General features: G+C 35.1%; 1 protein-coding gene across 6 annotated transcripts in view; it reads right to left on the bottom strand.

Annotated features, from left to right (window-relative positions):
• Nucleotides 1-26714, bottom strand: part of RASAL2 (RAS protein activator like 2) — a 360239-nt gene that overhangs the window by 218493 nt on the left and 115032 nt on the right. For 2 of the 6 annotated variants that reach the window (XM_032393400.1, XM_032393401.1), the window contains exon 1: nt 18868-20897. The exons of 3 other annotated variants lie outside the window; for them this stretch is intronic. In XM_032393400.1, the coding sequence (XP_032249291.1) occupies nt 18868-19465 (598 nt within the window). In that variant the 5' untranslated portion in view covers nt 19466-20897. Of the gene's footprint in view, nt 1-18867; nt 20900-26714 lie in introns of those variants that run through there. One more of the 6 variants, XM_032393399.1, reaches the window with a different exon arrangement.

The raw sequence follows: 26714 nt of genomic DNA, 5'->3' as shown, positions 1-26714 counted from the left end.
GTCCAAGAGAATCAGGAGCAAAACAGAAATAGAACCCCATACTGACTCTTAATCTCCCATTAAAACAACCAGACCTCACTTTTAACCCTTGTATTTTCTGATCCTAGAAGCTTACAAATAACAGTAGTGATAGCACCAACAAACATGGTGCTAAGAGCTAGCCACTGACTGTACGAAGGACTTTACATGCACAATCTCATTTAAGCCACACAGCAGCCCTGTTAGGTTGGTATTATCACTACTTCCATATCACACATAGAGAGACTGAGGCTCAGAGCATTTCAGTAAATTGATCATAGTCACACTGTTAATAAATAGTAAAGTCAGAACTTGAACCAAAGTAGTTTGACATATGACCACAATCATATGCTACATCTGAGTTACCCCCAGGAGTCAAAAGATTTGTAGTCTCATCAAACTAGATTTTGTACTTACTGGCAAATTGGTCTAGGTAGATGACCACTTGTCCCAGATTACACCTGTTGTCCCTAAGTAATTGTTAATGGTGCCCCTTTCAAACATCACAAGCCTCTCTGCTTAGATTATAAATTATAAGGTCAGCTTAATATTAGGCATGTGTTTTATCTTCTCTTGACTTTATTTTACTGAACGGTAGTTTGATTAGAGGACTTCCAAGTTTTTTTTTTTAATTCTATAATAATGTAACAACTTAAAAGCATGAAGACACAGGTATCTAGGAAGGTTTTCACTTATATAAATATTCACCATAGTCCTCACAGTTATAAATTTTCACAAAGAAATTAAAGTTTACCAAACACAAAAATGTTCACTAGTTAACTGACCCCTTATAAAAATCAATTCCCACTTGAACCCATTCCTGAACCTGTTGATCATTGCTGAATACTGTATGAGTGCAAAATAACTGCACAGCTAAACTGCTAGTCTTCCAAATGAGACAGAATTTCAAAAAACTAGTGAGATCTATGTTGGAAAAGAGCTCAGATCCCATGTAAAAGCTGTGATAAGGAAGGATATAGAAGAGTCATATCATTTAACAACTGCAGAAAACTGATATGGATGATGGCAAGCTAGTCTCTCTAAAGAAAATATGAGAAACGATTAAGAAAGAGTCTTGGGCCAGACAGCATGGTGTAGACTCAATTCTTCCTACTACTCCCTAATAAAGATCACTATAAACTTCGAAACTTCAAAAGGTAGCCACAGAACTCTGAAAATGGAGGGGCGCCTGGGTGGCTCAGTCAGTTAAGCATCTGCCAGGGTCCTGGGATCGAGTCCCACATCAGGCTCCTTGCTCAGCGGGGAGCCTGCTTCTCCCTCTCCCTCTGCTGCTCCCCCTGCTTGTGCTCTCCTCTCTCTGTCAAATAAATAAAATTTTAAAAATCTTAAAAAAAAAAAAAAAAAAAAGAAGGAGAAGAAGAAGAACTCTGAAAATGGAAATACGGCTGACATGCTGAGGGCCCTAGGTCTGGAGGAACACCGCAGCAGGACATCTTGTAACCCTTCTTCAGGAGAAGGTGACCCAGGCCTTGCCCCAAACCTAGCAACAGAAAGCAGCCTACATAGGCTCATTCCTTTCAACAACATTAGGCAAGCCTAACAGCACTGGTGAGGGCATATTGATAGGGAGTGCAAACTGAGCAGCCCAGAGAAACACTCCCCTCCCCCACTGAGACACACTAGGTAGCTAAGTGATGCACACCACAACATGGGCCCAGGCTGGGAACTGTTCTCCGTCTCCTACAGTCAATGGAATCCTGCCACAGCAGCCCAGCCTGGAAAACCTCTCTGTCCCCATGGGCTGGAGACAACTTTCTCCCTCCTAGAGGCACAGATGGCTTATTCTGGGGAAGCTCATTTCAATCCCTCACCTAACACCAGCAGGGACTATTAGGAGGCCCAGATAAACCAAGGAGACCAAACAGTATTGCAATGGATCTGAAACCTAAATTGTCAACGGAACCATACCCTTTAACAGAAAGCTTGTAGCTACATGCTAACCTAAATAGGGTGACTGCCTGCTAAAATAAAAGATTAAAAAAAAATTTTTTTTAATAAAAGATTTAAATAGGACCCAGAGTTTCCTAACATAATAGCTAATTATTCAAGATTCAATTAAAAAAAATTCTGTATTATACCAGAAAACAGGAATATTACAATTTGAATGTGACAATCAACTGAGATGAATCAGATGTTTAAATTGAGAAGGAATTTAAAGCAGCCATCATAAAGTGCTTCACAATCAATTGGAAATTCTGTTGGAACAAATTAAGAAAATCCCGACAAAGAAATAGAAGTTACAAAAAAGAACCATATACAAATTATAGAACTGAAAAATAAAATAACATTGATAAAAAGCTCACTGGAACAGCACAATAGTAGAATGGAGATGACAGAAGACAGATTCAGCAAACTTGAGGACAGATCAACAGAATTTACTAAATAATGAGCTACAGAGAGAAAACAGCCTGAAAAAATAATAAATTTCAAAAGAATAAAGACCTGCAGGACAATGTTAAAAGATCAAACATCCATTATCACTGGGGTCCCAGAAGAGGTGAAATAGAACAGGGATAAAAGAGTATTTGAAAAAATCATGGCTGAAGTCCTCCCAGAACGGTTAGCAAAAGATATAGGTCTACCCTTCAAGAAGCTGAGCAAACCCAGATAGGACAGACCCAAAGAAATTCAAGATAAGATGTATCATAATTAAACTTCTGAGAACTAGACAAAGAATTAATCTTGAAAGCAAACAGAGAGATACTACCTACTGGGGAACACCAATTCAAATTCCAGTGGATTTCTCATCTGAAACCACAGAGGCCTGACAGAAGTGAGACAACATTTTTCAAGTGCTGAAAGAAAAAAACTGTCAACTGCAAATTCTGTACCTGGTAAAACTACCCTTCAGAAATGAAGGGGAAATAAAAACATTCTCAGATGAAGGAAAACTAAAACAACTTTTTACTAACAGATGTATCCTTAGAGAATGACAAAAGGGAGTTCTTCTAACAGAAAGAAAATAACAAAAAGAGGAATTTTAGAGAATCAGGAAGGAAAAAAAATAGTGGAAAGAGCAGAAATATGACATATAATAGTTTATCCTCATGAGCTTTATAAATATTTTTTGATTGAAGCAAAAATTACAATACCATCTGATACTCAAGGCAATGATATTTTAAAGTGGGAAGGTTAAAGGGACCTAGATGGAAGAAAAGATTTCCATACTTCACTCACTCAAAGTGGTAAAATGTTGACACCAGTAAAGTGTGATGTCACACATGAATATTGTAAAAGCTCTCGAGCAATCACTAAGAAAACTATACAAAGTAATACACTCGTCTCCAGCAATCACTAAGAAAACTATACAAAGTAATACACTCGAAACCACTGTGAGCAAATCAAGAAACAAACCTATGGTTGAAATAAGGTCTCAATCCTGGTGCTCTGGATAGTGAGTGACCAACTGAATTGAGGAGAGAGCTAAAGATAAACACCATAGCAAGAGAACACAGATCTTCATTTGGAAAGAACTTTACAGACTAAGCAGTCCAACTACAGCCTCTAAATATACTTCTCTGCATAGGCATATGTGTTTGGGGAGGGAGGCAAAATTCATCTGTACTATTATCATCTGCATTTAACAGCCAAATGAAGAGTAAGTAAAGTCATCCAAGATACTGCACTGATATTGGTAGGTTGCTTGCCACCCTTTGATCACTTTTCCCATTATAATCTTTGGTCTATCTCTGTCAGAGGAAGGGAAGGCATTCAGTAAAAGTTACTGAATCTTACCCATGATCAAGGCTCAACTTATTGTAGTTAAATTAAAGATAGAAGAATAGAGATAGTAGATCGCTAGAATATTCAGGTCAAACTCTCAGGGTCTTCCATTTCTCATTTCTAAATCCAAAGTTGCCTTAAAAGGGGAAAGAGCTTCCTTCAGGAAATATATTTATCCCCACATACAAAATGTTTCTCCCCATAAAATAAACTTATTACTTTCTCCACAATGTACTTATTATGAAATAACACATGTGAAAGGGTCTAAAAACTACAAAGAACCCCCAAAATATGCAGTACCTTTGTTGTTTATTTTATAACATAGCTCGGAGATCTTTTGATATCTATAGATAGAGAGCATTTATTTATTTTTTTTAAAGATTTTATTTATTTATTTGACAGAGAGAGACATCGCGAGAGAGGGAACACAAGCAGGGGGAGTGGGGGAGGGAGAAGCAGGCTTCCCGCCGAGCAGGGAGCCCGATGTGGGACTCGATCCCAGGATCCTGGGATCATGACCTGAGCCAAAGGAAGACACTTAACGACTGAGCCACCCCGGCGCCCGATAGAGAGCATTTAATTCTTTAATATAGTTACTCAGCACTCTGTATTTTACCCCAAGGGTTGACACAATTTACATTAATAATATTCATTTAGGATATATACATACTAAAAATATAGAACTCCACATGGAAGCATGATTATCAAAATCTAAATATTCAGATATATTCATAACTTCATCCTATTTCACTTTTTATAGATTATTAACTATTTATTCTTTCCCCAGAATTCTACCTTGTGCTTTACCTCTCTTACACTTTTATTTTAAAACTGTGTTGTTAAATTAAAACAATGCAGCAACAGAATATAGCACAAGGGCCTAGTTTTCCAATAAACTGAAATAGGTATAAATTTTAAAATGTAGAAAGAACTAATAGATTCTTCTAATGGTTCTGTTATATATACACATACTCACACAATTATATATAGTAATAAAATAACTGCACAGAGAAAGTAAAATGTGAAGAAGGATGTCATACTGCAATCGCACACCTTTGTTCAGAAAAAAAATTCCAAAAAAATTTCACTTCTAGTTCTTGGTTTATTTTAATAATGAATGCATAGTTGCAATTGCAATTATAACCCAAATTTTGTTTAAAATAAAAAACTTCCATAAATTCCCACTTCATACTTTTTCAAGATAAATTCTCAACCATCCACCACCTCCTCCCTCACCCACTGCCATACACACACATATACATTATTTAGTATGAAATTCTGGCAACTGCTTTAAATTATTTAAGCGGTATTTTTCCAATACTATTTACCCTTGGATAAAAGGTCCCTTTGCATCTAATATTTGAAGTAATCTAATGCTGACAAAGAAAACCGACTAAAAATAACAAAAATGGTCCTATTAATAGGGTTTCAATAAACAGTCCTCATTATTTAAAAAAAATGTAATGAACACTTAGCTTCAGAAGAAATGGGATTCAAAAGAAAATATTAAGTTCCCTTTGGCTGAACAAAATGATACATTTAGAATTCAACAGAGGACAGGAACAGGAAAGCATTATTCAAAGGAATATAATCTCAAACTGGAGACTAACAGCAATATCTGAGGCATAACTGTCGATCCAATAAATTGGAGTATAAATTAGAGAGGATTAATAAACCAGTTACAATCATGATTTCTACTAGCAACCAACCCCTGTTCACTGTGGACAATAGGTATTCATAAAACACTGTTTGAAAAGCCATGTCCTACATGTTGGGATGAGCACTAAGTGGTGTATGTAAGCGGTGAATCATTAAATGCTACATGTGAAACTAGTATTACACTGTATGTTAACTGGAATTTGAATAAAAACTTGGAAAAAGGAAAAAAAAAAAAAAGCCATGCCCTAAAGCTAATTCATAGGCCAAAAAGCAACTCAACAAGTTACTGTTAAATATAAAATCATCAAATCTATAAATTTGAATTCATTTAAATACTTTATATTTTATTACAGACATAGCCAGTTACCAAAATGTTAAATATTTTAAAATTTTTAAATTGAAAACAACTTTTAAATGCCATCAATCTGTTTTTAATAAACTAGAAAGGGACCTTTATTACCCTATTTTAAAAGCAGAACACCTCCATCCAACTCAAGGACCAGTAATATTACAAGAAGGCTTATTGTTTAAAACTCCTGGTTTAGGATGCTGTCAAGAGGATAGAGGTAAATAAAATATTAATACTAGAATATCAATGCCTAGTCTCCACACATCAGAATCATCACACAATCTTAAAAATGTTCCTTACTCTAAGATTCTGGCGAGTTCTACTGTGAAATGGATGAGTTCCATAAGGTAGAGTTTTCAGTAGTCCCTTGGATAGAGAGCAATGTCTAAACACTTTGAATAAAAAAGGTTCATTGTAAGTTGCTTAAAATACTATCACTACTACTTGGGAATGTTAATCATGCCTTTCTCAAAGACAGTTTGAAGAATGGAATCACTAAATACCCACGAACAGTGATCATTATATTGTCAGTAATTTGCTGTATATTATTCTGCCAGTAGTATAAAATCATCACTAGTATTTACTCTACATCTATAGTACATAAAACACTGTACTAAACATATACCAGGCATGGGCTCTGCCTCTCTTTTAAAAAAGCTTAGATCTGGGAATAAACCCACAAATGCTGACAGCAACTCATATGTTCTAACCACCAGATACCACTTTTCTTCAGAACAACAAACCACACACATAGCATTCAAAATACCCTTTATTTTGGCCAAGGTTATGGTTATATACTGTGCTAAGTTATAATTGTACTGGTATCCCTTAAAGCCTCAAACTATTTTGACATTTTGGTGACAATAAAGAAAAAATGGACAGAACACATGATTTCCATTTTGTAAAAGCAAGTGAATAAATAATCATCATCAAATCCATATATTAGAAACTAAGAGACAAACTAAGGATACCTCAATGAGAAAATTCACATGAGAATGGCAGGAAAAAATGCCTGTGGTTTACTGACTCAAGCTCAGTCACTAAGAACCTGTATACTCATATGGATAGGGTTTCATAATCAAAGATTCAGAGTCATTACTCATCTTACTCCTCTCTTTGCTTCCTCACAAAGATATACCAGCCTTGAGCATGAGAAATTGACTAAAAACTGCCTGAGGCAGATAAAAATATGACAATCATCCTGGCAATGAAGACAAATCGCCATGTTCATTAATCAAGCTACCAGTGGGAAACACTAGATCACGATGAACTAAAAACACAAGTGTAGGAAATTGCTAATTACTCAAAGTATTCAAATTAAGACTAAAATCTTATAAATATCTTGCACATTTATTAAATGAACACACAGATATGAAACACAAATCAAATAGCAAAACTGTAACATGTTTAGATAACAAATGGAAAACTGAATATGATTAAAAGTCTCAAAACACCACATCCTTATTTTGGATGCAGGATAGATCCTTTACAAAATACAAGGGCAAATACCCAAGAGAAATGAAACATAGGTCCACGTAAAAACTTGTTTATGAATGTTCATAGCAGTATAATTCATAATAGCCAAAAAGTAAAACAAGCCAATGTCTACCAACGGATGAATATATAAACAAAATGTATTATATGCATATAACAGAATATTATTTGGCCATTAAAGGAAATGAAGTACTGACAGATGCTATAACATAGATGAACCCTGAAAACATTATACTAATAAGAGGCCATACACAAAAGGCCACATATTATAGGATTCCATTATATGAAATCTACAGGCACATCTATGGAGACAGAAAGTACTTTAGTGGTTACCTATGGTTGGGGTAGCGTGGTGGGCAATTGGAAAATGCTAATAAATACAGTTTCTTTTTTCATGTTATAAAATTTATTGCAGTGTGGTTACACAACTCTTTGAATATACTAAAACAATTAAATTGTACAAGAGGGAAAACATTGTGATTCAACATACATGAGATACCTAGAGTAGTCAAACTCATACAGACAGAAAGTACACTGGTTACCAGGGGCTGGGGAGAGAGAAGAAAGGGGAGTTACTGTATAATGGATACAGAATTTCAGTTTGGGAAGATGAAATACTCAGAGATGGATGGTAGTGATGGTTGTACAGAAATGTGAATGTACTTAATTCTACTGAAACTCTACACTTAAAAAGATTAAAATGGTAAATTTTATGGTATGTATATGTTAGCACAACTCGAAAGTTCAGTTGAGTTGTATACTTTAAGTGAATAAACTGTCTGGTATGTAAATTATATCTCAATAAAGCTGTTAAATAAAAATAAATAAGATCTATGTGTGTGTATAAAAGAAAGAATAGTAAGCCTGCCACCACAATGGGTAAACTCCTAATCTATAATCACAAAAGTTCAGTGGCTCTGCTAATAGACTCTGGTTAGCCTCAAGTAAGATGGCTAGATGTGCCAGGGTCAGGGTGCTAGCCTTGACACTCTCACTACCCCCACAACCCCTGCCTGAGTGATCTCACCCACTCCTGTGGCTTCAGCACCCATGTGCTCATGATTCCCAAATGTCAATCTTCACATGGAAACCGATCTCTGCTGTTGAACTGCTGCCCCATTATTTCTCAGTGCTCAATGGGCAGATATTCCCAGGTTCCTGAAAACTTCGCAGACATCGTATGCTCAGAAAGCCACAAAATGGAGAGGTAAGAACAGGGGCTTGAAGTCAGACCTGGGATTCTACCACTTACTAGCTGGGCAGTCTTAGAGATGTAACAGAGCCTTTCTGATTCTCTAATTCCTTACTTTTAAAAGGAGAATTCTTCCAACTACCCACAGGACTATTCAGAGGAGTAAACCAGATAAATGAATATAAAATACTCAGAAAAACCAAGCATTTAGAAATTACTAAACACATATTCACTGCTTTCCCCTTTAAACTTGCTCTACTTCTTTATTCTCAAATTCAGTTAAAAATGTCATCATGTTCCAAATCTATAAACCTTGTTATTATTGATCTCTATTTGCCTTCTGAATTATTCTAGAAATTCTATCCATCTCAGAAATGCCTTTTTACTGGAATTTCTACCCTCATTTATTTTTGACATTTCTTTAATTTAGGCTTCTATTATGTCTTAAACTCTGACACAATTGTATCTCTTCATCATCAGTCCATCATCCATGCTAACATAAAATTGTCCTCCAAAAAATGAAACTTATCTCCTACTTTAAAATCTGTTACCTTTGAAATCCAAAAGCCTTAGCTTGGTGTTCAGCATAGAACTCTTTGAACACTAACTCGCTTTCCTTTGTAGTCACATCTACTCACATTCCCACCCTCTATGTTTTTCACTTTGTGAACTTCTCATCATTCCCTAGATGTACTCCTGACACTCACATTGTTCCCTTTGTAGAATACCCCTAATTCCTTTCCTTAACTTGCGAGACTTTTATTAATCCAAACCTAATTCAAATGACATGTTGTCAGAGGCTGTGTTATTTATCTTTTACATATCCACCTCCTCACCATGTTGTAAACTACCAGAACATGGATGATGGGCTACATTCATTCTGTATCACCCTTGGTTGCTGGTGATGAAGGAAAAAAAGAGGGAGTCAACACTGAAGATCCAGATCCAGTTACATTAAGAAATTTTTGCTCTAAGGTAAATGCCAGAGACAACTAGTGTTGGGTATAAATCACATCATAAAGTTTCAGCCAGTGAAATAAATTATTAATCACAATATTTAAAACCAAAACAGAATCCTGTTTTGTTATTATTGTTGTTTGCTTCTTGTTTCTTTAAGACTTTACTAGTAAACCAAGGAACAACTCATTTTTAAAGCACTGAGGAGTAAAAAACTGACCCAGTTGCAACATACATCAAAAAATATTTCTTGGATGACAAGGCAAGTTTTAGAATGGTTAATTGAGAATTCTACTGGTTTTTAGCCTAGGCCCTAACATTAGAATCTCTGATTTTGGAAACTGAGATTAATAGCAAATTCGAACACTGAGAGACAAGTACAAGTTTTTGGCATCATGCCCCTAAGTGGACCACCAGATTACTTACCTATGAAGAAATAAATTCTATCCTAGGTTAGAGGTGGCTCAGCACTCAAGATTAGGCATAGTCTTGAAAAACTACTCTATGGCTGATGTCACCATTAACTACCATTGACCACACTGGACTGGATCCTTTGCCTAATATCTCAACAAAGAATATCTTCTGATTATCTCAGGGCTTGGTAATGAAAGGCTCAACAACTCAAATTTCCAGATATTTAGCATGAAAAAAGACACTGGCAGCCAGAACATGGGATAACAGCTAAATAATCTTTTTTAGGAAGTGAACTAGGATATTTCAGATAAATAAATAAATTGGCTAAGAAATTTTATTACTTAGGATACTGGGCTCTCTCTTATACATTTATTTCTCAACGACTTGGTGAATATAAGTTAAATAACTTTGTTTTAGCTAAAAAAGTCAAGCTAGCCAGCTTTTTGTTAAGGAAAGTCTTCGCACATAAAACACATATTTTTTTCATTTTATTTGTCAGATTGCTCAGAAATTGCAAAACCACATGGAAAGAGTGAAATCTGATCATTTAAGCATGAGACAAAAAGAACAAGAAAATTTTACTTTCAAGAATAGCTTCATTGGAACCTTTGGTACAAATTCAATAAGGGAAGTAAACTAAAAATAAAAGTCTTTTTTTAATCAATTATACCTAATAATTAGCTTGAATTTTTATATTAGTTGGATTTACTTAAGTATGAGGCAAAAATAATTATTCATTTTGTTAACACTGGAGGTACTTAGCACATATTAATGAACTAAAAATCCAGGTGAAAATAATTTTAAAAACATAAAGTACCAAAATGAAAAACAAGCAGAAAAAATTATCAATAGTGACTGCAAAAATTTAAATCATTTCAAAGTAAAATTGCTAAATAATAAAAGCACCGTGAATGAATTCACTAGAGATAATTTTTTTCTTTTTTTCTTTTTTCCTAGTAGGCGCTGGGCTTGGCACCTAACATGGAACCTGAACTCACTACCCTGTGATCAAGACCTGACCTGAGATCAAGAGCCAGATGTTCAACTGACTGAACCACCCAGGCGCCCCCACTAGAGATAATTTCTACAGCGTTATTTACATTTTAAAATTTAGAAGAGGATTACATTTTATTCAGTGGGCTAAAAAAGCAATACACAGTTCTGATCTCAAAATCACTTGATAATAAGATCCAAAAAAAATTACTGTGTAATCTGAGAGGTAGGAACATAGTTACAGGTGACTTACCAAAACAAAACTAAAAAAATGATCTTAGCAAAAAGTGCTAGCATACCTCAACAAAAAACACCTTAAAATAATTGTCCACTGTACATAGGTTATCCCAGACATTTCAATGTTAGTTAAATAACAGGAAAAAGTATGATAAGAACAATACGTCTCAAGAGATGCCTATTTAATACAACTCAGTAGTCAACTTCGATTGATACTCTAAACTATCAAATATAGGGGCGCCTGGGTGGCTCAGATGGTTAATCGTCTGCCTTCAGCTCAGGTCATGATCTCAGGGTCCTGGGATCGAGCCCCGCATCGGGTTCCTGGCTCAGCGGGGAGCCTGCTTCTCCCTCTCCCTCTGCTGCTCCCCCTGCTTGTGCTCTCTTGCTCTATCAAATAAATAAATAAAATCTTTAAAATAAATAAATAATCAAATATAAAATTTCTTAATGTGAGAAACATTTAAATCTAGAGTCAAAATCCTATTTTTTGTAATACTGGTTATTAACTCTAAAGATTTAAATAATAATAGGTGTTACCAGTGGCATGTTGCTAAAAATTTAACAGCTACCACTTCTGAAACACTACCACCCACAACCATTATCATCTTTTGATTTGCAACATTTCTGAGGTATTAATAGCCCCACCATGGTTAATTTGAAGGTATCAATGCAATGTCATTTCATGGCAATTGAGAATAGATACACATTAATAGACCGGCTTCTGCAAGCTGGCTCCAGTACATCACTGAGCATTAACTTCCACTGAGCTCTTACTACTTGACAAGCACTGTGCTATAGACTATACATAGCCCATTTCATTTAATCCTCACAATAACCTACAAAGCATATATTACTTCATCTTACAAATGAGGAAACCGAGCCTCTGAGAGATAAAGTAATTTGCCCAAGGTCACATTACTAATGAGTGGTAGAGCCAGAATTTAAAAATATTTTTAATCATTTTAATTATCATTCTTCACTCTGACCCATTGTTATTAATGGGTCTGATTTTTAAATGAACTGAATCCATTTGCCTACTTATTTGTAGTACTACAGTAAATATCAATATTTTTTGATAAGAAAAATGAGATCATGACCTGAACCAATATTTTTTATTGATATTTATTGTAGTACTATTACTGATGACGTACAAAGAGTTTAGAAACAGGTCTTCATGTCTCCAAAGACTGATCTTCTTTCCCCTAAAATATTATGCTTCTAAAATAAGGGATGCTGATTTTAAATATCAGATAAATAATCAGTAATAAAATAGAGCTCAGTACAAAAATCAACATACTTCATTATCATCTTTAAAATTAACTTTAAAGTATGCAATAAAAACAGAGCTCAATCACAAGTATAAAATATGTGATGGTTAATTTTTTCTTTTATTAAAAACATTTTCAAAATCCTGATGGAAAAAATAAAGAAGTCATGAACAAATGGAAGTATACATACACACACACAGCTCTTGGGTGGGAAGTCCACATATTGTAAAAAACATTGCAATGGTTCTTCTACTGACCAAGCAGTTAGTAAGTAAGAAGCTAAAATAAAGTACTCCCAGAATTTGAGAACATATTTAGAAAATACCACTTAGACAAAACTGGTTATCTTAAGAAATGATTTATAGGGGTGCCTGACTGGCTCAGTTGGTAGAGTACGCAACTCTTGGTCTCATAGTTGTGAGTTTGAGTCCCACATGGGGTGTAGAGATTACTTAAAAAATAAAATCTCAAAAAAAAGAAATGATTGGGGCACCTGGTGGCTCAGTCCCGTCTGACTTGATTTCGGCTGGAGTCATTATCTCCAGGTTATGAGATCAAGCCCCATCTCAGGCTCCGTGCTCTATGGGGAGTCTGCTTGAGATTTTTCTCTCTCCCTCCCCACCTGCTCTTTTGCTGTCTCTCTCTCAAATAAATAAATAAACCAGAAAGAAAGAAAGAAAGGAAGAAAGGAAGAAAGGAAGAAAGAAAGAAAGAAAGAAAGAAAGAAAGAAAGAAAAAGAAAAAAGGGTTTATAAATGTACAATTAAGATTGAAACATTTCTTACATCTACTCCAAGAAGATTCCAGGATGTATCCTCATGAACAGATGGCTTTATTTTTATTTTAAAGCTACTATTTTTTAAAAAAATTTATTTATTTATTTGAGAGAGAGAGAGAGAGAGAGAGGATGAACGGGGGAGGGGCAAGGGGAGAGGGACAAGCAGACTCCCTGCTGAGGCAGGGCTCAATATCAGGACCCTGAAATCATGATCTGAGCCAAAGTCAGATGCTTAACCCACTGAGCCACCCAGGTACCCCTAAAGCTACTATTAATTGGGCTCCCACTGTAAGTTCAGCAAAGCACTTGACACATATTATCTCATTTAATCTTTGTTACAACTTCATAGCATCTATATCACAGCTCTATTGTCTTTTACTAAATTTTTAATTTTTATTCCAGGATAGTTAACATGCAGTGTTATATTAGTTTCAGCTGTAAAATAAAGTGATTCAACAGTTCTACACATTATCCAGTGCTCATCATGATAAGTATACTCTTTAATCCCCATCACCTATTTCACCCATTCCTGCCCCCGCCCCGCCCCGCCACCTCCCCTTTGGTAACCACCCGTTTGTTCTCTATAATTAAGAGTCTGTTTCGGGGCGTCTGGGTGGCTCAGTTGTTAAGCGTCTGCCTTCGGCTCAGGTCATGATCCCAGGGTCCTGGGATCGAGCCCCACATCGGGCTCCCTGCTCAGCGGGAAGCCTGCTTCTCCCTCTCCCACTCCCCCTGCTTGTGTTCCCTCTCTCACTGTGTCTCTCTCTGTCAAATAAATAAATAAATAAAATCTTTAAAAAAAAAAAAAAAAAAGAGAGAGTGTTTCTTGGTTTGTCTCTCCTTTTTTTTCCCTTTCCTCATTTGTTTTGTTTCTTAAATTCCACATATGAGTGAAATCATATGGTATTTGTCTTTTTCTGATTGAATTATTCTGCTTAGCATTATACTCTCTAGCTCCATCCATGTTGCTACACACGTCAAGATTTCATTCTCTTCATGGCTGAGTAATATTCCATTGTATATATATACCACTTTATCCATTCATCTATTGGTGGACATTTGGAGAGAGCTCTATTTTTTTTTTTTATAAAGAAAATAGAATTAGGTAAGTTATATCTACTTCACAGCTAAAAAGAAGAGCCAGAATTTAACCTCAGATCTAACTCCAACATAAGGACTAAGCAGTATATTACATAACTCTCATTGACCTGTTTAGTACCTGAAAATAAAATTAGAAATTTTAATTACTTAATTAAAATTAAAATCCTTAGTTTTTACTATGGATTATGACCTGTATTAATGGTCTTCCTTCTATTTTTCTCTGAAAAAATTTATACAATGATTTTTTACTTTTATAATTGGAGGAAAGTTTATTTGATTTTGCAGGGGAAAAAAAAAACCTTACTGCTTACAGAAATAGAAAAATCTGTGAAATAAGAGAAACTCCAGGAAACATTTTTAAACACAGAGACACTCAGAATTTTAAACATATGCTGAAGTCATGTAGAAAAGAATAATTTGGTACATATTAATATACAATATGCAAATATTAATACTGCAAATATAAATAGCTAATATAAATAGCCAATTAATAGCAAATATTAACAGCTAATATCCTAGCAAGGTGTTACACTAAATCGCTGAAATGCAGTGATTTTTTTTAAAGATTTTATTTATTTTTCAGAGAGAGAGAGCACACACACACAAACAGGGGGAGCGGCAGGCAGAGGGAGAAGCAGGCTCCCTGCTGAGCAAGGAGCCCGATGCAGGACTCGATCCCAGGAATGAGCCAAAGGCAGACGCTTAACCGACTGAGCCACCCAGGCATCCCTGAAATGCAGTGATTCTTATAAGAAATGGCAGAAAGTAACATATTTCTCTGTATTTTGCAAACATCTCTTTTAATTTATAATGAAGAGTAAACAGAAGGTCCAATTATAGAGATCTGAGGCACTAAAGTTCTTATGCTAATTAATCCTCACCACTATTTATTAGATGTACATGTTACGAACTTACAATACGTTTATTTTTTCTAATTTGGTTAATGATTTCCTAGAATAAATGAGGAAGCTGCTAGTTACTTAATAAAATAATGTGTTATATTCCCAGCACTAAGAACAGTGTCTTAGGAATTCAATAAACAGTTGCTGAATTAATGTATAAGATCTTTTCCAGTAGGATTTTTTAATGAAAAATTTGTTTAAAAATTGAATGAGCATATTAAAAGAAAATTATCTAGAAAAAAAATAGTCTTCTAATTCCCAAGTTAGGGGTCTTTAAAAACATAATTAACAGTGGGGAGAGAATATTCTTATTACTATGGCATTATAAATAATGTCAGCTTAACCAGACATACACTGTAATCAGAAAGAGAGAACTACATGGGGTATATTTAATTTCCTTTTCTACTTTTTTTTTTTTTTTTAAGCTTTCATTCCTGTATCTACCTACTGACAGAGGAAGAAAAACAATTTAGGAATGAAACTGTCTCCTAGTAACTTAGAGTTTACATTCCATGCATGTTTACAATTACCTGATTTTTTTCTAAGTTTCACATAGCTAGTAAGTGGCAACTAGTAGGCCCTATGATATTTTGTTGATTTGATATGCTGTGATGGGCTTATGGTTACTCCTCTCTTACTGGGTGTTTCAATTTACTTCCACTATTGCAAACATGTTGACTCAGTGCTTAGACATGGGCCCAAAGCAGTTGGAATTACTTTTAGCTATAAAAAGTTATTATTTTTTATATTGTATCATTTGACCTACATATTATCTGACCTACATCAGATAAAGGAATATATATCGCACAACTGGGGGGTTGAACATGGAATAGTAGTGAAGACTCTGAGCCTCTCCCTCTTAAATTGTTTAGGGACCCTGAGCATGATATATTTCACTGCTTTAAGCATGAGGGTAATTATGGTCAGCTAGGGCACAAGAAGCTTATTTATGCTCAGAACATACACATGCTCAGAACAAGTGTGGGTGCACAGAATTTAAGACTAGAACATTGCAATTTACTTACATTTGTTAATTTTAACATTCAACAATCAGGTATCCTCTTTCTCTTTCCCATTTAAAAAAAAAACTCTATCAATGTAAGTTCATTTTCTTAACAGAAACAGGACCTAATATACATCGAACAAATGCTATGTGCCAAACACTGTTTTACATGCTTTAAATACATACTACATTACTTAATGCCTCCTACATCTTGCAGTTCATATTGAGGAAGAAAAGTAACAAACACTAGTGGGCTTCAAATTAAGAAATACACTGATTTTCTTAACAGTCTTAAAGACATCTATGGTTTAATATTCCATACCTTGCCACAATACTATAATAGCAACCCTGATGAGAACACTTTTTATTCACATGGCATCTGTGAATAGATGTTATGTAAACTATAATGTACATAGCATTTTCAAATTTCATGTATCACTTGTGAGGAAGGAATAGTAATTCCACAAAGTGTAAAGACAGATTCAGAGATGAAACATCACAGATGATAACTGGCATAGATGGAAGTAGAATTCAGGTCTCTTGGGCCACTCTTGTGGGGAATGAGAAATGCAGGAAGGTTAACACCTGCCGAAGGTTAGAAAAGCATGCACACGGACTCTCTGCTGGTGCGAGCTACTGCTCACTGAGAAAAGGAGATCTCCAGACAAGAATGAGCTCCAATCTTTGTATTTAATAGCATATTTCAGTTTTAAGAGCTTGAATCTTCACTGGTGAAGCGCTTAGGGGATATCACAGTGTTTGTTAATAAAAATTACTGATCTGACTGGAAAGAATACTGTGTACTGTTCTTTAATTATTGGACTTGAAATCCCTTCTAATAGCACCTTAAATGGTTTATGTTTCCACATGTATAATTATTCTATGATTATAAACGATGAAGAATATTAGGAAATATATTAGGAATATAATAAATACAGAATATTTTGTATCTCCTTAAGTAAACCATAAATGTATAAAAAGTAGGGACAGAGTCTTTGAGTACATCACACATACTAGGCAGACAACAGCTTGGCAAATTTACTAGAAACTGAAAGTTAACTACAAAAGCCCAAAATCTTTATGAACACAAATATTTAAAAAAATAAAACAAAACAAAACCCTAAACCCCCCAAACCATAATAGCTTTCTTTCATCAAATGCACACATATTAACTATTGAGAGGCACTGATCCTAAGAATTTATTCCAAGCTCTTAATTTCCTTTAACACTCCTTTACACCATCCTGTCATCACCTGACAAGGAAGCACATATACTGGCATCCAAGAAAATCTGTCAACAACCTAGTTTTCCAAAAATTTCAACAGAATGTTAATACAGGCACATCAAAAATATTTTACTGTTGGTAATTATTTATAAGCCAAGGGTAAGAAGAAAATTTTAATACTATCATTAAAATTTACTGAGCAAAAGAAAATCTAGGGAGGACAAGGTTTCGGAGGAATATTGAATTACTGGCACACATATATTTGGAAAACTCTTTTCAGTGATATGTCACCCTTTTGCATTCTTCATCTTCATTTTAAAAGAAACTAAACTGTACTCCAAAAACAAAATTCTTCAACAACTCCCATAATTTGCTAAAGTGTTTAAACTTTCATGATGTGGTCAACCTTACAGTAAAGATAAACTAAATTATTCTAATAGCAAGAGCTTGTCCAAAAATGACCTCAATTGGATGGAGATACTATCAGAGTTTCAGTGCTGAAGTTTCCAAAAACAACAAACAAACAAACATGGGTTGTAACACAGAACTAAAATAGTTTAGCAGATAAGGTCAGTCATTTCCAAGGCAATCACATAAAACTTTAAGAGTTCTTTTTTTGGGGCGCCTGGGTGGCTCAGTTGATTAAGCGACTGCCTTCGGCTCAGGTCAGGATCCTGGAGTCCCTGGATCGAGTCCCGCATCGGGCTCCCTGCTCGGCAGGGAGTCTGCGTCTCCCTCTGACCCTCCCCCCTCTCATGTGCTCTCTCTCATTCTCTCTCTCTCAAATAAATAAATAAAATCTTTAAAAAAAAAAAAAAGAGTTCTTTTTTTGGATTTAATAATGCTACCATTAATATAAAACATTTTTAAATTTAAACAAGTCTTAAATGAGGTTTTAAAAGCAACTGATGATTCTTTTGTCTGAAATGAATCAAACACAAGCTTCTATATTGTCACCTAACAAATTCAAGATTTGCATCTCTTGCTTCCATATTCAAATTGTGGATTTTTATGACATAAGCAAATCAAATTCCAACCAATTAAAAGCTATCAATACAATTCGCCTCTAAATAGTTCTCTCTAATAATATTTGTTAGTTTTTATGAAAAGATAATACATAAATTGTTTAATTCTCAACTTTTGCATGAGGAAATTATTTGATTATTTCTCCTCTAAATCTCATTTGACTTGCAAAAGTATATCAGTGGAGATAAATAAGGGTTAAAAAACAAAGCAAAACAAACAAAACCCTTTTACACAGGCTCCAAAATAGAATTCAAGAGTATACCATACGAAAAAAAAATTCCTTAATTTAACCAAATCTATTCTTTACTATTATTTACTAACATTCATTGAAAGAGGACTTCTGTAGTATTTATCACTTGTTAAAAATTATACAAATTAAATAAATTTGTCTTATTCTGAGCAAATACAATGGTTTATCTTATTATAAAACACAAATAATTAAAATTCCAATAGTAATTAAAATTGAGCCATCCCTTCTTTCTCCCCTTATTCATCAAAATATACCTTCTCTTACTGGCTCATTGGTTGATTCTCCTTTTAGACTCAGCATCCTGGAGAAGCCATTGGAAAGAGTAGAGAAAATGCCACGGATGAAGTATCCCTGCTGCTCAGACTCCTCTGACCTCCCTGAAGTCGGCCACGGTCTAACAAATCTGATATTGCAGTGGGGTTCTGGCTCTGAAATAGATCTGGTGAATGGAACCCGAAGTGACCGAGTGTTGACCAGGTTCAGCTTCTCTGTTGATGTTCCAAGGACCTCGTTAGCAGAGGAAGAAGCATTATTGCCAACCATCTTTGGCAGGACCTTTTGTTGCAGTTCATCCAAGTCTTTCTTATTAGTCTCCAATCTCTCCCTTTTGCCCCCTTTCCACCTAAAGCTGGGATGTGTTTGCCACCGATAAGCACCCAGTGGCTTTCCTAGATTGGAAACAGCATGTTCATTTTTCTTCCTCTTGCTTTTCACTGGACCACGCCATGGATAGCTCTTTAAGCTTGTTCCTATCTCTGCATTTGCATAAGCAGGTTCTGACAAAGATCTTCGATAGCTTGGAGGACAAGGTGATGTCTGTCTTTTAAAGATGCTCATCTTCCACGACTCCATTTTTTAACAACTTCTCTAAAACTTTAAGTTTCCTCTACTCTGCAGTCTTTGCAGTCGAACCACACTTGTCCGTGCAGTCCAAAATATTCAACTGCTTAAGCAGCTTTCTTTGTGTGGCTTTGAACCACAGCAGATGTTGCTGCTTAAGAGCTGGTGTCATGTTATTACCCCATTTTCCCAGATCTCCGAAATTTCAGCAGCACCCAAAAATTTCTTGCCTGAAGCAAATAATCTTCAGAGTGTAGCAAAAGTAAAGATTTCCAGAAGATCATCTCGCTTCCTGCTGTAGGCTACATTTCTGTACTAAGTTTTCAGGAAATGATTTTAAAGAAAATGAGAAGTGAAATAAAAGCGACAAAAAACCCACAAACACCTTTATGGACCAATAGCAGTTAAGTGTTCACCATGCAAATGATAGTGGGTTAAAAACAGATTGTGAAAGTACTCAAGCTGACATCCACACTTGACAGAAGAAGAAAGAAAACTTGCCTAAAAGCCTGCCCTTTAAGCGACAACTCTTCAGAATAGTTTCTAAAGTCTGTATTTCAGAAATTTAATTTCAAGAAAATCACTGCTATTTTTACCACAACTTCTCTCAAAATTAATACTGTTTTTCAATCAATAGGTAAAGTCATATACTGTTTTGTTCAAGTAGGCACTACAAGGAGGAGGAAAAATGAGCAAAGGAATGCCAAAATTTAAAGCCATTTTAAAAATAAAATATACTAGGGAGAATTTTAAAAGCATAAATGGACAGAAAAGAGAACAGGGACAGAGGATATTTGCTATGAACTACAGCAAAGGAAAAGCAAAGTCTTGAGGCACTATCTTGTGGGAACTGGAACACAGGAACATACATATTTCGATGACTTCTAGAAGGGGAAAGTTTGCTTTGTAAATCTAGTTGGGATAAGCTGTCTGGAAATATATTCCCTATCTGTTTAAACAAAGAAATTCCTTTACTCTTCTTTGTGCTGCTTACAACTTTAAAAAAAGAGCTGACTATTCAAAATTTTGTTAAAGCAAGTACCTTATAGGGAACCAAGATCATGAATGCCAAGTTTTTGGCTGGTTAATTTTTTTTTCAAATGTCTGCTCATAAACTCCTGAAAACAGGGGTTTCAAATGGAAAACCTGACAGACTTGGGCCACCAATAAAAGAGATATAACATTGTAATCAAATCACTTTGCAAGCTGTAGAAAAAATAATTTCATCTGGAAAACTAAAAACCTATTCATGTAGTTGCAGAACACGTACAATGAAAAACCGTTCTCACACTAAGTCTCATTACTATAGAAATAGGAAATTTACTACCTTACCTATTCTTTTAAACATATTAAAATGTTCTAGTTATTTCCATCATCATAAGGCAATAGTCTCATTTTTGTTTGTTTATATAGGTTCGAAATGTATATGTCTATATTAAAGAAATGCTGAAGTACTTGGCTTTCCCAAAAGCGTAACACATCAAACTAGTAAAGTGTCTTACAATCATAAAATTTTCTCTTGTTTAAACTGAGGGTTGCTGGAGTGGTGGGGGGTGGGAGGCATGGGGTGGCTGGGTGATAGACATTGGGGAGGGTATGTGCTATGGTGAGCGCTGTAAATTGTGTAAGACTGTTGAATCACCTGTACCTCTGAAACAAATAATACATTATATGTTAAAAAAAAAAAAGTAGGAAGGGAAAATGAAGGGGGGGAATCGGAGGGGGAGACGAACCATGAGAGACTATGGACTCTGAGAAACAAACTGAGGGTTCTTGAGGGGAGGGGGTGAGGGGATGGGTTAGCCTGGTGATGGGTATTAAAGAGGGCACGTATTGAATGGAGCACTGGGTGTTATACACAAACAATGAATCATGGAACACTACAACAAGAACTAATGATGTAATGTATGGTGATTAACATAACATAATTAAATAAAAATAAATAAATAAATAAATAAGTACAAAGTTAAAGAGTAATGTTTTAGAATCTTGAACACATCATTCAGTTTTAGATGATATTTATCCAAATAAAATTAAATGTCACTGGACAAAAAAAAAAAAATTTCTCTTGTTTAAGAAAAAAAATAGCAAAAAAAAACCCCCCCAAAACCCAGAAACCTGACTTTGCACAGAGAAAAACAATAAACATTAAGCTCTAATCTCTATTAATGGCACATCACACCACCTACAGAAATTAATCTGTGATGAAAATAAACCTAAATGTAACATGTAAAACTGTAAAGCTTAAGAAATAAACCACAGGAGAATATATTTGCAAACTGAGGGTAGACAAAGATTTCTTAGAACACAGAAAAGTAATAACTGTGATAGGAAAACATGAATAAATATAAATGCACAAAAATCAAAAACTTCTGTTCAGTACAAGACATATTAAGAAAATCAATAAGTCATAAAATGGGAGAAAATATTCACAACACAAACATCTCACAATTTGTACCACAATATATTATAAATTATAAAAACCCACCCAACTACAACTAATTAGTAAAAAAAAAAAAGAAACCTAATATTTAAAAGTAGTCAAAAAAGAGTTGGACAAACCCTTCACAAAGAAAGCTATATGAATGATCAATAAGCATATGAAAAAGTACTCAAACTCATTAGTAATTAGAGAAATGCAAATTAAAGCTATAATGAGATATCACTGACATCCAATAGCATGGCTAAGATTTAAAGGGCTAAGAACACAGGTATTGGTGAGGATGTGGAGCAACCAGAAAACTCGTAACTGGTTAATAGGAACATAAAATGGCTCAATTACTCTGAGACAAATTTGACATTTTCTTTATAAAGATAGACCTACATCTACCCTATCACCCTGAAGTTCTACTCATAGGCATTTATTCAAGAGAAATGAAAATATACACACTTGTACTTCAATGTTCACAGCTGCTTTATTTAGAACAGCCACAAACTGGAAACAACCCAAATGCCCATGATAGAAGAATGGATAAACAAATTGTGGTATTTTCATACAATGATGTACTACTCAGCCAGAAAAAGAATGAACTATTAACAACAACAAGAAAAATGTAGATGAATATCCCAGATATTATGACACCAAAAGGAACTGGACACAGAAGAGTACATACTGTATGATTCCATTTCTATAGAGTTCTAAAACAGGATAAACTAATCTATAATGGAAAAAAAAAGTCAAAAAAGCAGTTGTCAGTGGTGGAGGACACTATTAACAGGAAAGGGGCACCAGGAAGCTTTCTGGGGTGATGAAAACTTTCTAAGTCTTGATAGAGATAGGAAAATGTGGGTTTATGTAATTATAAAAACCCACCCAAGTATTCGCTTAAGATTTATGTATTTTGGGGGGCACCTTGGTGGCTCAGTTGGTTCAGCATCTGACTCTTGATTTTGGCTCAGGTCATGCATGATCTCAGGGTTGTGAGATCGAGCCCACATCGGGGCTCCATGCTCAGCATGGTGTCCGCTTGAGATTCTCTCCTTCCCTCTGCATCTGCCCCTCCTCTTGCTTGTGCACGCGCCGCACGCTCTGTCTCCCCCCCAGATAAATTATTTTTTTTAAAAAATGTATGCATTTTTCCATAAATTTTACCTTAAAAATTGTAAACAATACTGAACTTTTAGTTAGTAGGTTTGCTTAGCCAGCGTTACAGGTTATCGATTCTGAAACCACTTTCTGTGTATTTTAGGCTTGAGGAAAGGAGTAAACACATCAAAAAGAATAAATGGATGGGGGCGCCTGGGTGGCTCAGCTGGTTAAGCGACTGCCTTCAGCTCAGATCATGATCCTGGAGTTCCTGGATCGAGTCCCGCATCGGGCTCCCTGCTCAGCAGGGAGTCTGCTTCTCCCTCTGACCCTCCCCCCCATTCTCTTTCTCTCAAATAAATAAATAAAACCTTAAAAAAAAAAAAAAAAAGAATAAATGGATGGATGAATAAATGAATGAATACATACATATATACTAATACTAGAACTAACACTATGTGCCTCCTGATATGTTGAACTGTGAAGGATACATACTGTGTATTATTCTGCAAAAATACACAACCTAAATTTAATCTAATCACAAGAAATATCAGATAACCTCAAATTAAAGATCTACAAAAACTGTCCTTGCTTCAAAAATGTCAAGGTCAAGAAAATCAAAGAAAAGCTATGAAACTGTTGTAATTCAAAAGAGACTAAAAAGAGACTATTAAAAACAATGCATGATTTTGGATTAGATCCTGAACTGGGGAAAAAAAAAATAGCTATAGAGGACATTATTGGGACAACTGACAAAACTAAAACATGGATTATGGATTAGATAACAGAATCCTATCAACATTAAACTTCCTGATTTTGATAATTTTTCTTAAGATTGCAAAAGAGAATGTTCTTATTCTTAAGAAATTCACACAGAAGTATTTAGGGACATAGGGACATGATGTTTCCAACTTATTCTCAAATGATTCAAGAAAAAACTATGCATAGCAAAGTAGATAAAATATGATAAAGCAAATGGGGCAAAATGTACATAATTATTGAATGTAGGTAAAGGGTATATGAGAGTTTCTTGCATTCTAGCAAATTTTCTATAGGTTTGAAATTACATCAAAATAAAATATTGAACAAGTGAAATTTTTAATTCCACAACTATTTTGTTTGGGTCTATAATACAGGTAGAGACCATTTCAGAGTATCTTTTGACTAATATAAAGAAATATCTAGTTCCACAGGTTTTATGGGAGAGGGAGATTAATCAAGATCATCCCCTATTAAAATACCTCAATGGAAAATTAAATTAAGACTATAATTTTGAGGGGGCGCCTGGGTGGCTGAGTTGGTTAAGCGTCTGCCTTCAGCTCAGGTCATGATCCTGGGGTCCTGGGATCAAGCCCAGAACAGCGCATCGGGCTCCCTGCTCACCTGGGAGTTTGCTTCTCCCTCTCCCTCTGCCCCTCCCCACCCCGATTAGTGTGCTCTTTCTCCCTCTCTCGGCCCCCCCATCTCCCCCCTCTCTCTCACAAATAAAAAAATAAAATGTTAAAAAGACTAAATAATTTTGAGAAAAGTTGCACAGTAGGAGAACTTGAGCCCTGTAATCAACATTGTGAGACTCAATGTTAAATTAGAAAATTCTTTTATACACTAAATAGGTAAGGTAAAAATAATTATCATAGTTTCTAAACTCATCAACTCAATTCTTTTGAGGAAGTACCACAAACCTTCTTACCATAAACTTCCTTATTTAAGGAATATGGAATTGGAAAATACTAAATAACAGAGAAAATGATTCAAGAGAAATCAGAAAGCAAAAGAACTATAGACCGAGTCAGTGACAGTCTCTAAGAATAGCTAAAGGAGAAGACTCATCTCTCTCATAGCTGCTAAAGTTTGAGTCAAGTGCTTCAATTATCTCATCATTATGAAAGCCTAAGATTATTTATGTTAGTTATTTCTCCAAGTTTTATCTTTTATCTGAATTTAAGACAATAACTTGCCACTCTACATTTTCTGAATTTCTCAAAATATATATAATGAATTCATGAATTTTTAAGAAAATATTCACAGGATTTATAGTTTCTTGAAATTAGAAACAATGACAGTAGTACCACTGAATTACCACATTCACTATAAATCCTACTGTAAAAATTGGCTGTGGACTGAAGTGTCAGTACAAGAACATTTCTACCTCAAATTTCAATCAACTACTTTAAAATTTTCACAATAATAATACGTAATATATAAAGCACAGCTTTAGGAACCATTCTGGTTGCTAAGTCAAAAGAAACATGTGAATTCTCTAAATAAATATGCAAGTACTTACATCTGCATAGATATTTCAAATTGTAATTGAGCACCTACCATATATCAGGCACTGTATTAAGATTATAGGAACAAAAAGAGCACTGGGTGTTATACGCAACTGATGAATCATTGAACACTACATCTGAAACTAATGATGTACTATATGTTGGCTAACTGAATTAAAAAAAAAAAAAAAAGAACAGGGCAAACACTGTCCCTATCCTCTTGGAACTGCCTATTGATCAGGAAACGCTTACATTAGGAAGGGAAAAGTATACAAGTGTTAGAGAGGTATGTACTAAGAGGATTTTTACCAAGTCTAAGGCTTAAAGATAGAACCAACTTCTGAGATTCTCTTGATCTTGAGATTCTATTATTATAGTCAATTCTACTATCATGTGACATGCATTCCTAAAAATCACCACACTATACAAAATTGCACAATAAAACTACAGAGCTTATGGGGAAGATGGGGTTGGGGAGCCACACAAAGGAACCGCAACAATGACACATAAGAAAGGTAAGAAGCTAATACAAACTGTAGACCATTTTATACATGTTAAATGGTTAAGAAACACCAATGTGCTAAAATAAATATGGCAGGTTAGTCTGAAAAAACCTTTAAGTTTGCCTGTGGAAGTGGGTGTCAGAAGGGTTGCAGCTTCTGCTTTTTCGTGAAGTAGTGGAAGGAGGGTTACCTGAAATCTAAAAGAGAGCCGCAGTACCCTGGGTGGATGCACGTGGCTCATAACTCAGTGGAGAACTGAGGCAGCTGCAAGCTGGCTGACATGTATACTTTCTGAGTATTTCCTATACGATATAGTTTAAGTGGATACAGTTTTCTGTGTTCATCTAGTGTTTCTCAGACGAATGGCATAAGCAAACACAAAGTTCACGCAATGCTCAAGTTGTTCCTTAATATCAAGCACATGGTACAAGCCCTGCTTTTGAAAACAAGCATGATAACAGAACCAACTGTATTTTGTCTCCCCTTCCATACACAACTGACCACTGAATAACCACACAGGTCCACTTATACATAGGGTTTTTTGTTTTAATATAAATACAGTACAATACTGTAAATGTATTTTCTCTTCCTTGTGATTTTCTTAACATTTTATTTTCTCTTATTTTTTATTGTAAGAAAACAGTATATAACACATAACACAAAATATGTTATCGGTAAGGCTTCTGGTCAACAGTAGGCTATTACTAGGTAAGTTTTGGAGGAGTCAAAAATTATACGTGGATTTTTGACTACACAGGGGTCGGTGCCCCTAACCTCTGCATTGTCCAAGGGTCAACTGTAAAAAGGAGGTAAAAATCTACAGGAGACGTTACCACTGGAAAGCAGAATAGCAGCAAAGGAGAAGTGGCTCTATTTTTTTTTTTTTAACTGAAGTATAATTAACACACAGTGTTATATTAGTTTCAGGTGTGCAATATCTCAACAATTCTATACATTATTCA

Source organism: Phoca vitulina, unplaced genomic scaffold, assembly GCF_004348235.1.
Source record: "Phoca vitulina isolate PV1807 unplaced genomic scaffold, GSC_HSeal_1.0 scaffold73, whole genome shotgun sequence".
NCBI lineage: Eukaryota > Metazoa > Chordata > Mammalia > Carnivora > Phocidae > Phoca > Phoca vitulina.
This window is presented reverse-complemented; position numbering and strand designations above follow the sequence as displayed.